Below are 14,523 nucleotides of genomic sequence, written 5' to 3'. Positions count from 1 at the left end.
ATGGTCAGAGCTACATAGGACCTGAATTACCTTGGGCCTCTTCCTAAAAATACACCATGGGTTCTTTCACGCTCATCAAGATAAATTCTTTTGCTCCCAGGGTAACTATGAGTGCTGAAGCCTGTCTGTAAATCACGCTGGTCACAGGACCTCCTGGGTCCAAAAGGATTGTGGTCTTACAAATAGAGTCTTCCCCACCCTTTTCGTCTGTTAGCCTTAAGAAATATGATCAGGCACACATCCTAAGAAAATATAAAGTTTCTGGGGCTCTCCTACAGTTCTGGCAAGGGTGTGAACTGATACAACCCTTCTGAACGGTTTGGCAGTGTGTATCAAAAGCTTTAATATTTTGAATACCCTTTGACAAAGCAATCTACTTCCAAGAGTTATAAACCGTCATGCTTGTGTGCAAGTATTTAGCTCTAAGGATGTTTCACGCAGAATTTTTTATGGCATTAAACGATGGAAACCATTGGAACGTCTACCAATAGGGTATTTTAAACAGAGCTGGTTCATTTATTAAGTGAGAAACTATACAACTCTTTAAAATGATGCTTCTGTTAAAAATTTTTCATAAATATGCTAATAAATGAGGAAAAGTAGCATAGAGTCATATGTATATGATCCATTGAGGGGGATGGGCATTTAAATATAGAAAAGTGACTAGAAGGATGCTCTTTAAAGGTTAGCCATTGTTTTTCTTGATTAGTGGCATTTACTGAGGATTTTTATTTTCCTGGTTTAGCAGTATTTGAGGTTTTCAAGTTTTCAGCTATAAACATGTGTTTGAAACAGAAAAAAAAATAGTAGCTTACGGAAAAAACAATAATAGTTGTTGGACTTCCAAGAATAACTTCATAATTCTTTTGTTACTTCTTTTCAATATAGGTGGCTTATACAGAAATCATGTAGCTCATTTTCAATCTTGAGATGTAAGGGTTTTTTCCAATTGATAAATGTGTTAATAATAGATAAATTTCTAATTGATAAATATCCAAATAATAATAAGGCTCCTAAAGACAGCAAAAATATTCACAATCAACCCTGTGCACCCACAAAGCATTGAAAAATAGTAATAAAAAGGGGACTGCTGCTGCTGTTGAGTCGCTTCAGTCGTGTCCAACTCTGTGCGACCCCATAGACAGCAGCCCACCAGGCTCCTCCATCCCCTGGATTCTCCAGGCAAGAACACTGTAGTGGGTTGCCATTTCCTTCTCCAATGCAAGAAAGTGAAAAGTGAAAGTGAAGTCGCTCAGTCTTGTCTGACTCTTAGCGACCCCATGGACTGCAGCCTATGAGGCTCCCCCGTCCATGGGACTTTCCAGGCAAGAGTAGGAGAGATAAATTAGGAGTTCGGGATTAACAGATACACACTACTATACATAAAGCAGGTAAACAACAAGGACCTACTGTATAGCACAGGAAACTACATTCAATGTCTTGTAATAACCTGTAATGGCAAAGAATCTGAAGAAGAATATATACGTATAACTGAATCAGTTTTACACTTGAAACTAACACAACATTGTAAATTAATCCTACTTCAATAAAAAATTTTAAGTAAACTGGAAGAAAATTCAAAGGATATATCTTTCCTCCTAGATAAACTTCCCATAGCTCCTGGGGCAAGTTGAGGTATACAAACGGATCATTTATCATTACATTTGCAGAAAAATTTACATTTCTGAAGAAAGTTACCCCAGAGACACTCATATATGAAAGCTGTCTTCTATCCAGATATGAATTTTGTTTTTCTTTTTAAGAAAGTTCACTCTGTACGCTTTCATTTCAAACCAATGTAAACTCGCAAAAACTTGGAAAGTATCTTAAAATCAATAGGGGGGAAAAATCATCAGCCAAAAATAGCGCCCTGAGAATCTCAGTGATTCTCCTTCCAGTATTTGTGTGTGTGTGTCTTTATTTGCAGATTAAGCTGTAGTATAGAGGCCTCATCATTCCAGATGCCTGTTTTCACTTGAAAGAACCAAAGAAGGCATTTAGTTTAGACTATAAATTATCTAAGTCCCAAAGGCCTTTTGTAGAAGTGCCGCTTTCCTATCTAAGGTAGTGGCCGGATGTACCTGACGAACACTGGATGCTGCAATTGGGCCCCCTAAATGTAACCTTCCTGCAGTAGTCATGCCAACCAGTAAACCAGCACTGCTCTCCGCATCGTCACTGTCCCGCTGAGGAAACAGGCTCCGCGAGGGAGCTCATTCAACCTCAGCAACAGCTGGTGAGAACAGCTCACATTGACGCGGGCTTTGACTCCTGCAGTTGCTTTGCACAAGTCTCACAGAAAGACGGTAAAAATGATGTTCCTTGAGCTATGGGGGAGGAACACAGAGTCTCAGTGAGCTGAACAGATAGTAGGTGCTGGGCAAACAGCAGAGAAACCCCAGTGCCCTCCAGGAGCTCCCCATCCAATGAGAGATCCAGGCACAAAAGCGGCTAAGGGAACACAACATGACTCACCGGGAGCGTCACAAGCGCCCACTGCAGACCCAGCTCCATGCAGCAGCCCGCTCGGTGGGGCAGCCCGCGTCCTGGAAACCCCTATCCTCGCCCCTCAGGCTTGGGACTGGTAGCCTGTCTCTGCTGTTCCTCCTCGGGGCCCTGCACCATCCTTTGAGGTGTTCATATCCCATTCCCGCCTTTGTAAAGTCTCTTTATCAAGCCCACTTTACGTGGTCCGATGTGAGCTGTAGGTGGGCTGCCAGAACACTGTTCAGGCCGTTAGTCTTTACTCTTCACAGAGACATGCTTGATGCTCTGGCACTTCAAAACATTTCATTCCATCCTCAATGGCTGCCTGACTTGCTTCCTTCACTTCTCTGTCATTCATGAGAACCCCACCAAATTCAGTCCAGCAAGATGCATCCTGTAGACCAAAATATTCAGAAGCTGCCAGAAAACAGATGCAAGTTGCCAGGTAGAACTGACCCAGGGGCCGACAAGAGAATGACAGCTTCCGGTGGCCCCTCCAGGCGGCTTTTCTCAGCGTAGATTCGAACTCATGGGTCACCCTCCCAGAACACATTCCAAAGCCAGGTGTATGGGGCGTTTGCATTTCCTGGTGTCCAGGCCGGTCCACCAGTCCATTCATTGAATACATCATTGTTGGGTGGCTACTGTGTGCCCTGCACTCCAGTGACCAGGCATCGTGGGACTGGACTTGACAAATAAACCAGAACCTTCATGAAGATATTCAGATCAAGTGCCTTCCTCATAATGTTCCTCACCATTTGTTGAGATATACATATTACATACTTTTAGGTATATAACATGGAGAAAGAAATGGCAACCCACTCCAGTGTTCTTGCCTGGAAAATCCAACAGACAGAGGAACCTGGTGGGCTACAGTCCATGGGGTAACAAAAGAGTTGGACATGACTTAGCAACTAAATCAAACATGATATATCACAAAATATGTACATATATATTCATACATATGCACATATATATACACACACATTTACCAGTTCAGTTCAGTTGCTCAGTCGTGTCTGACTCTTTGTGACCCCATGAATCGCAGCACGCCAGGCCTCCCTGTCCATCACCAACTCCTGGAGTTCACTCAGACTCACATCCATCGAGTCCGTGATGCCATCCAGCCATCTCATCCTTGGTCATCCCCTTCTCCTCCTGCCCCCAATCCCTCCCAGCATCAGAGTCTTTTCCAATGAGTCAACCCTTCGCATGAGGTGGCCAAAGTACTGGAGTTTCAGCTTTAGCATCATTCCTTCCAAAGAAATGCCAGGGCTGATCTCCTTCAAATGGACTGGTTGGATCTCCTTGCAGTCCAAGGGACTCTCAAGAGTCTTCTCCAACACCACAGTTCAAAAGCATCAATTCTTCGGTGCTCAGCCTTCTTCATAGTCCAACTCTCACATCCATACATGACCACTTGAAAAACCATGTTTATATGGTCCATATAAGCATGCTCCATATATTATTATATGTGAGAATATAAAATATATACATATAAATAAATATATCTATATGTTTCATATATGAAGAAGCTGAATTTGAATGGTTCTATGAAGACCTACAAGACCTTTTAGAACTAATACCCCAAAAAGATGTCCTTTTCATTATAGGGGACTGGAATGCAAAAGTAGGAAGTCAAGAAACACCTGGAGTAACAGGCAAATTTGGCCTTGGAATGCAGAATGAAGCAGGGCAAAGACTAATAGAGTTTTGCCAAGAAAGTGCACTGGTCATAGCAAATACCCTCTTCCAACAACACAGGAGAAGACTCTACATATGGACATCACCAGATGGTCAACACCAAAATCAGATTGATTATATTCTATGCAGCCAAAGATGGAGAAGCTCTATACAGTCAACAAAAACAAGACCGGGAGCTGACTGTGGCTCAGATCGTGAACTCCCTATTACCAAATTCAGACTTAAATTGAAGAAAGTAGGGAAAACCACTAGACCATTCAGGTATGACCTAAATCAAATCCCTTATGATTATACAGTGGAAGTGAGAAATAGATTTAAGGGCCTAGATCTGATAGATAGAGTGCCTGATGAACTATGGAATGAGGTTCGTGACATTGTACAGGAGACAGGGATCAAGACCATCCCCATGGAAAAGAAATGCAAAAAAGCAAAATGGCTGTCTGGGGAGGCCTTACAAATAGCTGTGAAAAGAAGAGAGGTGAAAAGCAAAGGAGAAAAGGAAAGATATAGGCATCTAGATGCAGAGTTCCAAAGAATAGCTAGAAGAGATAAGAAAGCCTTCCTCAGTGATCAATGCAAACAAACAGAGGAAAACAACAGAACGGGAAAGACTAGAGATCTCTTCAAGAAAATTGGAGATACCAAGGGAACATTTCATGTAAAGATGGGCTCGATAAAGGACAGAAATGGTCTGCACCTAACAGAAGCAGAAGATATTAAGAAGAGGTGGCAAGAATACACAGAAGAACTGTACAAAATAGATCTTCACGACCCAGATAATCATGATGATGTGATCACTAATCTAGAGCCAGACATCTTGGAATGTGAAGTCAAGTGGGCCTTAGAAAGCATCACTACAAACAAAGCTAGTGGAGGTGATGGCATTCCAATTGAGCTGTTTCAAATCCTGAAAGATGATGCTGTGAAAGTGCTGCACTCAATATGCCAGCAAATTTGGACAACTCAGCAGTGGCCACAGGACTGGAAAAGGTCAGTTTTCATTCCCATTCCAAAGAAAGGCAATGCCAAAGAATGCTCAAGCTACCACACAATTGAACTCATCTCACATGCTAGTAAAGTAATGCTCAAAATTCTCCAAGCCAGGCTTCAGCAATACGTGAACCGTGAACTTCCTGATGTTCAAGCTGGTTTTAGAAAAGGCAGAGGAACCAGAGATCAAATTGCCAACATCCACTGGATCATGGAAAAAGCAAGAGAGTTCCAGAAAAACATCTATTTCTGCTTTGTTGACTATGCCAAAGCCTTTGTCTGTGTGGATCACAATAAACTGTGGAAAATTCTGAAAGAGTTGGGAATACCAGACCACCTGACCTGTCTCTTGAGAAATCTGTATGCAGGTCAGGAAGCAACAGTTAGAACTGGACATGGAACACCAGACTGGTTCCAAATAGGAAAGGAGTATGTCAAGGCTGTATATTGTCACCCTGCTTATTTAACTTCTATGCAGAGTACATCATGAGAAATGCTGGACTGGAAGAAACACAAGCTGGAATCAAGACTGCTGGGAGAAATATCAATAACCTCACATATGCAGATGACACCACCCTTATGGCAGAAAGTGAAGAGGAGCTAAAAAGCCTCTTGATGAAAGTGAAAGAGGAGAGTGAAAAAGTTGGCTTAAAGCTCAACATTCAGAAAACGAAGATCATGGCATCCAGTCCCATCACTTCATGGGAAATAGATGGGAAACAGTGGAAACAGTGTCAGACTTTATTTGTTTGGGCTCCAAAATCACTGCAGATGGTGATTGCAGCCATGAAATTAAAAGACGCTTACTCCTTGGAAGAAAAGTTATGACCAACCTAGCTAGTATATTCAAAAGCAGAGAGATAACTTTGCCAACTCAGGTCCATCTAGTCAAGGCTATGGTTTTTCCTGTGGTCATGTATGGATGTGAGAGTTGGACTGTGAAGAAAGCTGAGCGTCAAAGAATTGATGCTTTTGAACTGTGGTGTTGGAGAAGACTCTTGAGAGTCCCTTGGACTGCAAGGAGATCCAACCAGTCCATTCTGAAGGAGATCAGCCCTGGGATTTCTTTTGGAAGGAATGATGCTAAAGCTGAAACTCCAGTACTTGCGAAGAGTTGACTCATTGGAAAAGACTCTGATGCTGGGAGGGATTGGGGGCAGGAGGAGAAGGGGACGACCGAGGATGAGATGGCTGGATGGCATCACTGACTCGATGGACATTAGTCTGAGTGAACTGCGGGAGATGGTGATGGACAGGGAGGCCTGGCGTGCTGCGATTCATGGGGTCGCAGAGAGTCAGACACAACTGAGTGACTGAACTGAGTTAATTTATTTGTCATTTCCTTAAGATTGTTGTCTTCCCACCTTTTTGGTGTTTACCACATATTCTTGCTTACAACCGGACTGTTAACAGATCTCTAAAATATTAATATGAGAGAGAGATGGAACTTCTCTGAGATATGAGCTTCCCCACCTTTATCTAGCTGCATACTGTTATATAAACAACTTATGATACTAATATCATATTCTCTGTATATTTTCTATGTAATATAAGATGTATAATAGACAACCTATCTCATAAGACACATGAGTGCTGAGAACGCAGCCTAGGCAGAATGTTTGCTTTTACCGTAAGTCAGCTGAACTTTGCAAAGTCTCTAGAATTCTCTCCCTCTCTGTTCCCTGCTGTTCAAGCCCTTAACTCCTCCCAATGTGTATGATTAAAATTGCTTCCAAACCAGTCTCCCTCCTTTTGGTTCCTTGTCTCTCCCAGGACACCCAACAGCGATGTCCCCAAAGGACGCAAGCATCAGGGCGTTTCTTGGCACTTGCAGAATAGAGCTCCAAGTCTCTAGCTCAGTGTTCAGAAGAAGTTGGACCTTGCTGACTTTCACTTTTCCTCATCGAGTACCGCAGCTTCCCTGCCCGCACCTGCTATTCCAGCTCAGGCTCAGCCCCTTGACGCCCGATAAGTGCTTCCGGCTCGCTGACTTTGGTGTTCATACCTTTCTCTCTTGGTCTGCCGGTACCCAGTTCATCCTTCTCCAAGGACCAAGCCCCCTCCTCCGTAAAGCCTGTCTTGGCCACTCTGGTGCCCAGCAATCTCTGCCTCCTCCAACCCCGTCACGTGCTGTCTAAACCAGTCACCGCTGGTCCTCACCCTGGGCTTCATGTTGTTAGACGGCAGGTCATCTGTGTGGGCTATGTCTTCCAGCCGCATCGCACAGCCTGTGGAGGCAAGGCGGGCTTCTCTCGGCTGTCTTTTTCTGGCTGCACATGGCGGAGTGCTTCATTCTCCGTACGTGTTCAGTTAATATTTAGTAACTGTGAAGACCTTGTGCCAGGGTGCTGAAAAAGCTGTCCAAATGTTTATTAATCCATCCGCCCATTGCTCATTCATTCATTCATTCATCAGCTATTGGCTCTCCACAGCTGGTCAGGCTGGAAAAATTAGATGATGACCAACACAGAAATAGCCCCTGTCCTCATAGTGCTTATGTTCACATAGGAGAGAAGGATTCTCAAAATCAACCAATGACAAAACTGTTTCAAAGAGCTGTAACCAATAGCTAAACTAAAGGAGTAAAAGAAAGAATCTTTATTCAGTTTTGCCTGTTGTGTGTGCAAGACCAGTTACGTGACTGGGCAGAGGCAGTGTAAAACGCAAATGTAGGCCCCGTTGTTCAAAAATATGTAAGGATTTCTGATCGGCTCATTTGTGGAGACACGGGTGCACCTAGAGTCTGTCGTAGAGTGAAGTCAAAAAGAGAAAACCAGATATTGCATGTCAATGCGTGTATACAGAATCTAGGGAAAGGGCACAGATGAACCTGTTTGCAGGGCGGAAATAGAGACATGGATGCAGAGAACTGAAGTGTGGACACAGCAGGGGGGAACGAGAAGGGCAATGAACTGAGAGAGGAGCGCTGACGGATGTGCGCTGCTACGTGTAGAATCGTCAGTGGAAGCTGCTCTCAGCACAGGGAACTCAGTCTGGTGCTTGGTGACGGCCTAGAAGGTTGGGGTGGGGGTGTGGCTGAGAGGGAAGCTCAAGAGGGAGGGCACGGATGTATACCTATAGCTGATTCATGTTGTACAGCAGAAACTAACACAGCATTATATAAAGCAATTCTATTCCAATCAAAACCAAAGAGAGAAAACGAAATTTTAGTAAATAGCTAATATTATGATATATAACAGAATATAATATATAGATAGGTTTTCAGACCGTGACGGCAGAGTATTAGAGTAAGCTGATTAAAGTAAGCCCTTCCAGCACTGCCTGTATGGTATTCAGCCTACTGTGGGGTGCTTTAATGACACGGAAAATAATCGAATAATCACAGCTGATCTCCATGAACTGTGAAGTCCGGCTCAGAAAATAACCGAAGCCATACATGGATTCTAACCTAAAAGTGTTTGATGTCTCCTGCCTCTCAGATTGTCTGTCTTACTCGGCTCTGCACGTGTTATCCAGGAGATGTTACGGGAAGCAGAGGTGCAAAGTCCTCGTCAACAACCGCCACTTCGGAAGCCCCTGTCTGCCAGGAGTGAAAAAATACCTCTCGGTCTTCTACGCGTGTGGTAAGGATACACCCTCCGCCAGCCGTTTGGAGACCCTGTCTCCTGGGAGACCCTGTCTCCTGGGAGGTTTGGAGCAACAAGCCATGTCATCTGCCCAACACACCCGGACACTATGTTGTCTTCTCTCATACTCATGAGCCTTCCTCCTGTCCTTTATCCTTGTTTATAATGTCCATGTCATGAGCGACAGAATTTTCCTGGGTCAAAATTTGACCCACTTTTGAACCACTTCCCTGTGGTTCCGTGGTTAGGACTCTGCCCTTCCACTGCAGGGGACATGGGTTCGATCCTAGTAGGGAAACTAAGATCCTGCATGCCACGTGGCCTCCCCCCAAAAAAAGTACTTTTAGTAATCAGATTGGCAGCAAGAGGGGACGGAAGGAGAAGAATAAGGAAATGGGATAAAGTAGATGTCACTAAGAAGAACAATTTTAATCTGAGTTCTCAGGAGGCTCTAGAATTTATGGATATGTCATGTAAGTTCACGGAGTATTGCCTGACTCCTAGTTAATCTTCCAGTCTTGTGTTTGGGCCCTAAAATGACTAATTCTCTGGACTGCCAATAGGCATTTTATCGATGCATTCCTGGGGTTAAGCCAACAGATCAAAGGCTTACCTACAGCCTTTAAATATGTTACATGACAGCCTTACTTTGTTTTCCTAGTGTCTTCCAATCATAAAATGAAATTCTGGGTTCAATTGATTCCAATTTTATAAAGCTACATTTAAAAATCAAGTGTTAATTACCCTCTGAGGGGACCATGGGTTTCTGGTTTGTAATCCTGACACGTGGACTGCTGAGGGTTGGGTTTTTTTTTTTCTTTTTTCAAATAAGTATAGAAGCAAAGGAAAAGCAAAGAACATCATAACTGAAGAACCCAATACTTGTGCTCATGGAAACCTCTTTCTCCCTGCCAGATACCCCTAGCCTTTTCTTCTTCTTCTTTTTTTTAACAGCTTTATTGAGCTATAAATCACAAACTATACAGTTCACCCTTTAATTATACAAATCAGAGGTCTCAATAGAGTCACAGAATTGTGCAACTCCCCTTGAAATTAACTTAGGAACATTCTTGGGAATTCCTCAGCGGCCCAGTGGTTAAGATTCCAAGCTTCTACTGAAGGGGTAGAAGTTCAATCCCTGGTCAGGGAACTAAGATCACATGTGCACAGTCAGTAAAATAAATGAAATTTTTCTAAAAATTTAAGAACAGTCTCATCACCTCCCAAAGAAACCCCGGACCCTTTAGCAGTCACCCCCAATCCACCCCTCGCCCCCCAGTCCCACCTCAAGCAACCACCACTTTCCATCTTATGGATTTACCTCTTGGGGACATTTCGTATGAATGGAATTGGACAATGTGTGATTCTCTGTGACTGGCTTCTTTGCCTAGTGTGTTTTCAAGGTGCATCTATGTTGGAGTACATGCCAGTACATCAGTCCTTTTTACAGCTCCATAATATTTTGTTGCAACCCCAGCCTTTTATATCCTGAGCTAAGTATGTCCTCTGCAATATCAGAGCTGGAATAGGTACCGTGAAGTAACTACAGAAATATATTCCCAAAATAATAGCGCCCACATTCATGTTCCAGGAGGCACGGTTTTATTTGCCTTCCAGTCTTTACTGGTTCCCGTGTGAAGCAGCTCTGGGTAACCTGGAACCTATTCTGGCTAAGTTTCCTCAAGAAACCCAAGAAGTCACGTGTGTGTTCTAAATGGCTTCAGTTGTGTCCGACTGTGTGACCCCATGGACTGCAGCCTTGCCAGGCTCCTCTGTCCATGGGATTCTCCAAGGCAAGAATGTTGGAGTGGTTGCCGTGCCCTCCCCCAGGGGATCTTCTGCACTCAGGGATGGAGCCTGCGTCTCTTATGTCTCCTGCGTTCGCAGGCGGGTTCTTTACCACTAGCACCACCTGGGGAACCCCAAGAGGCTGCACAGATCAGTCTGAAGTTCCAGTAACTGCAGGTCTCTCTAGCTGAGCGTGGAAGGAAGGGCAGGATGGTAACCTGCAAATAAGGTCGATTTCCTGGTGTGCCTTCGCGGGTGAGGCGAGGGCCGTGCCCAGGCTGAGGCTCCTTTTAGCTAAGACAGGATGGGCTTTCAGGACCTGAGGAATCACACATCCCAGCCCAAGCTCCCTCTCCTTCATTCACTCATTCAGCATGTTGTGGGTGTGTTTTAGTTAAAAACAGAAAAGACGCCATTATGAATTATCAGTGGAGGAAGAGAGATGTGCTTAACGGCTCAGTTGTGTCGGACTCTTTGCGACCCCATGGACTGTAGCCCGCTAGGCTTCTCTGTCCGTGGATTCTCCAGGAAAGAAGTGGGTTGCCATGCCCTCCTCCAAGGGAAAGGATCAAACCCAGGTCTCCCACATAGCAGGCAGATCCTTTACCGTCTGAGCTATGAGGGAAGCCCTGGGGAAGAGAGATGAGCATTAAACAAATCACCAAAGAAAGAAACCTGTCATTACCCACTGCGATGAATGATGCTTCAGCAAAAGGCAGGATGGGGCTTCCCTGCTGGTCCAGGGGCTAGAACTCAGCTCCCAGTGCGGGGGCCCGAGATTAGATCCCTGGTCAGGGAGAATCCACATGCCGCAAGTAAGACCCAGTGCAGCCAAATAAGACAAATAAGACAAAAGGCCAGGATGCTGTGTAGAAGGATAATGGTAGAGGGGCCCTTTTAGCTTGGGGGGAAGGTTGAGCAATCTTCCACAGAGAACCTTCCTTGGGGGTGAATTTGCCCCTGTGCTCTGAGGGGTGGGCAGGCATGAGCTGGCAGGTGCTGAGTGAGAGAGGAGGGGTGAGTGGGTGAGAACGGAGATGGGTGAGACGGTACATGAGGGCCCCAGGATCAGGTCCTGTGGGGCCTGGGAGGAGGTGCCAGTGGGAAACTCATTCAGTGATGATGTTTAGACTCTTAAAGGACCCCTCCTGCTAAAAGGTGGAGGGTGGGCTGGAGTGGGACGGACGCAGAGACCAGTTAGACTAGTAGCAGGCTAGAAGACAAGGTAAAAATTGGGTGGGTTGGAGAGGTTTGGGAAAGTAGGAAGATAATTTGAGATGCTGGAGGCACCTGGCCTATTTGGAAAGATTGGGGTCCAGAGAAGGTGGCGAGGGCCAGCGGATGTGTCCTTTCTCACCATGGGGGTGGGAGCAGATGCTCTGGGAGTGGATGGAGGGACGGTCTGGAGTTCTAACCGCGTGGCTCTCATCTTCTCAAAAGAAGTGTGAGCTGAGGTGGTCGGCTGCCAGGATGGGGCATGGTGGGGAGGGGAGAGGGGATAGAGGAGGTGAAAGTCTGAAGTGAGGGCCTTGGGGGCCAGAGGACAGGCTGACTTCAGAAAGGACGGTGGTGATGCGAGCTAGGTATGCCAGGGGCCTGCGGGGTTAGTGGTCAAAGTTCTCAGGGATGCTGGTCTGCCAGGTTGGTGGGTATGTCCAGCTAGATGCATGAGGGCTGGCAGGGGGACAAGGGCTCCTTGGATGAGGTCGGAGGATGGCAGGGGAGGCATCTGAGTGAGTTCATTGGAGGATAGGAGGCCGAGGTCAAAGAGGGGGCTCTGCGTCTTGGTTTCCCACGTGGGACCATGGACAGTTCCCCCCTTGTCTTCCCTGTGGTTCCAGGAGTTATTCTAAAGGGGAGGGGGTGACTCTCACTCTCTGAGCAACTCAGGGTCCCCCACCTCTCCTCCCCACTTCCCCATCCAAACAGATGCCTTCTCAGGCAACTTCTCATCACTTCTAATCACCTTCTAAGTGGTTGACATTTTAAAATCATTTCTCCCCCTGACAGATGGGTCATCACTGTGAAACTTGAATCAGTAGAAAGTGATTTGCAATGTCTGTGTATTTTTGTTAGATCACCGAATGGGGCGTGGAATGGGTGCATTTTATATTAAAAAAAATATTCCCACTGATGTGGAAGTTCATACAGAAATGAAGGATGTCAGGAATTAATTTCTAAGCGGATCTGTCTTACTCCTTTGGATATGAGCGAAGAAACCAATTGGAGCCGGTTTAAGCCAGAAGTGAGTTGGGTTGGGGAGGTAGCTTATGGGTAGAAAGCCATCTTCAGCAGCCAGACCCGGAAAGAAAGCCTCAGGGTGGGACTAAACCAGAAACTTCACGAGCATGGAGTCTCTCTGTCTGTCTGTCTCTCTCCTCCTCTCTCTCCCCTCTACGGCTTTTCTCTGAGTGTGGGCTAGATGACACACAGTCATCCCCACAACCCAAGTGATTCTTACGTTACGCTTTTATGTCCTGACAATATGCAGACTGCCAATATGGCAACTTCCTTTCAGATTCCTACCAGAGAGCTGTTTCTTTGGCTGGGCTGGCGTCAGGTAGCCCCCTCCTGTGATCTGCCTTGGCCGGAGACCATGTGACATGATATGATTACAAATTTGGCTGCCAGAGAGCGGCTCAGCCAACCTCCCACCCTAATCAAGATGCTCTTACATAAGAGGCTCAGGGAAGTGAAGGAAAGTCGCTCAGTCACGTCTGACTCTTTGCAACCCCAAGGACTATGCAGTCCATGGAATTCTCCAGGCCAGAATCCTGAAGTGGGTAGTCTTTCCCTTCTCCAGGGGATCTTCCCAACCCAGGGATCGAACCCAGGTCTCCCACATGGCAGGCGAATCCTTTACCAGCTGAGCCACCAGGGAAGCCCAAGAATACTGGAGTGGGTAGCTATCCCTTCTCCAGCAGATCTTCCCGACCCAGGAATTGAACCAGGGTCTCCTGCATTGCAGGCAGATTCATTACTGACTGAGCTATCAGGGGAGCCCAAGACTCAGGAAAGGTCCACCCCACTGATGTCTGTTCCAATACCTGGCTTCTAACTGCGGTCTCCACTCGGCCTTTGCTGTTCTGCCCAGCAATCTTGAGGTGCCCACCCAGGAGGTTACCCCACCCCTTGGGTTGCGGGGAGTGAGCACTGTGGTCCCTGCCCTCATGGGATGGAATGTGGTGATTCCAGACCCCGGTGATGTAGCAGACCAGGAGGGCTTCCCAGGGGAGTGGGTCAAGTGAGACCAGGTGGGTAAGAGTCAGCAAGGTGAAGGGCAGGCAAATACCGGGAGGTGAGCACAGGGCTGAGGGGCCTCAGAGATGGGAGACTGAGGATTGGCTTGTAGCTGAGGGCACCTGGTGGCTCAGATGGTAAAAGAATCTGCCTGCAGTGCAGGAGACCTGGGTTCAATCCCTGGGTTGGGAAGATCCCCTGGAGAAGGCAGTGATAACCCTCTCCAGCATTCTTGCCTGGGAAATCCCACAGACAGAGGAGCCTGCTGGGCTACAGTCCAGGGGTTACGGAGAGCTGGATGAGACTTAGCAACTTTACACTAAGGGCAGAGGGGAGCCTTTGGAGGGTTTTCTCTGGGACCGTAGGTAATTTGCATTTTAATAACAGGCCTCCTATTTTTTGGCTTCAGTTAACCCTTCCTCTCCCTCCCTCACTGCTCTTTGGCTGGACTAGAGTTTCAGCCTCTCCGTGTACCCTCAGGGGGATGATCCAGGCTGCAGGGGCCTTTTGCTCTTTGAACTGTAGGCAGCGGGTCTGGCTGATGTCAGACCCTTGGTCATTGATTGTGCTCGGAGATGTTTTGCTTGAGCACTCTTCTTTAATGCATGGCTAGATGAGGTCCTGGCTCTCAATTTTTATCCATATTTTGTTATTAGCCACACTTCTTGGGTGAGATTAGGTTTTAGGCTTTCTTCCTAATAGGAGGAGGCAGACCCAGAGAACTCGA

At 46.1% G+C, this 14,523-nt stretch overlaps 1 protein-coding gene across 5 annotated transcripts in view; it reads left to right on the top strand.

The window, feature by feature from the left end:
- The window catches only part of EVA1C (eva-1 homolog C), a 123,442-nt gene that overhangs the window by 71,686 nt on the left and 37,233 nt on the right, over positions 1 to 14,523 (top strand). For all 5 annotated transcript variants that reach the window (XM_060403751.1, XM_060403749.1, XM_027978315.2 and 2 more), the window contains one exon: positions 8,622 to 8,765. In XM_060403751.1, the coding sequence (XP_060259734.1) occupies positions 8,622 to 8,765 (144 nt within the window). The remainder of the gene's footprint in view (positions 1 to 8,621; positions 8,766 to 14,523) is intronic.

This window comes from Ovis aries, chromosome 1 (assembly GCF_016772045.2).
Source record: "Ovis aries strain OAR_USU_Benz2616 breed Rambouillet chromosome 1, ARS-UI_Ramb_v3.0, whole genome shotgun sequence".
In the NCBI taxonomy this organism is placed as follows: Eukaryota; Metazoa; Chordata; class Mammalia; order Artiodactyla; family Bovidae; genus Ovis; species Ovis aries.
Note: the sequence above shows the minus strand (reverse complement) of the source record. Positions and strands in the feature narration are given on the sequence as shown.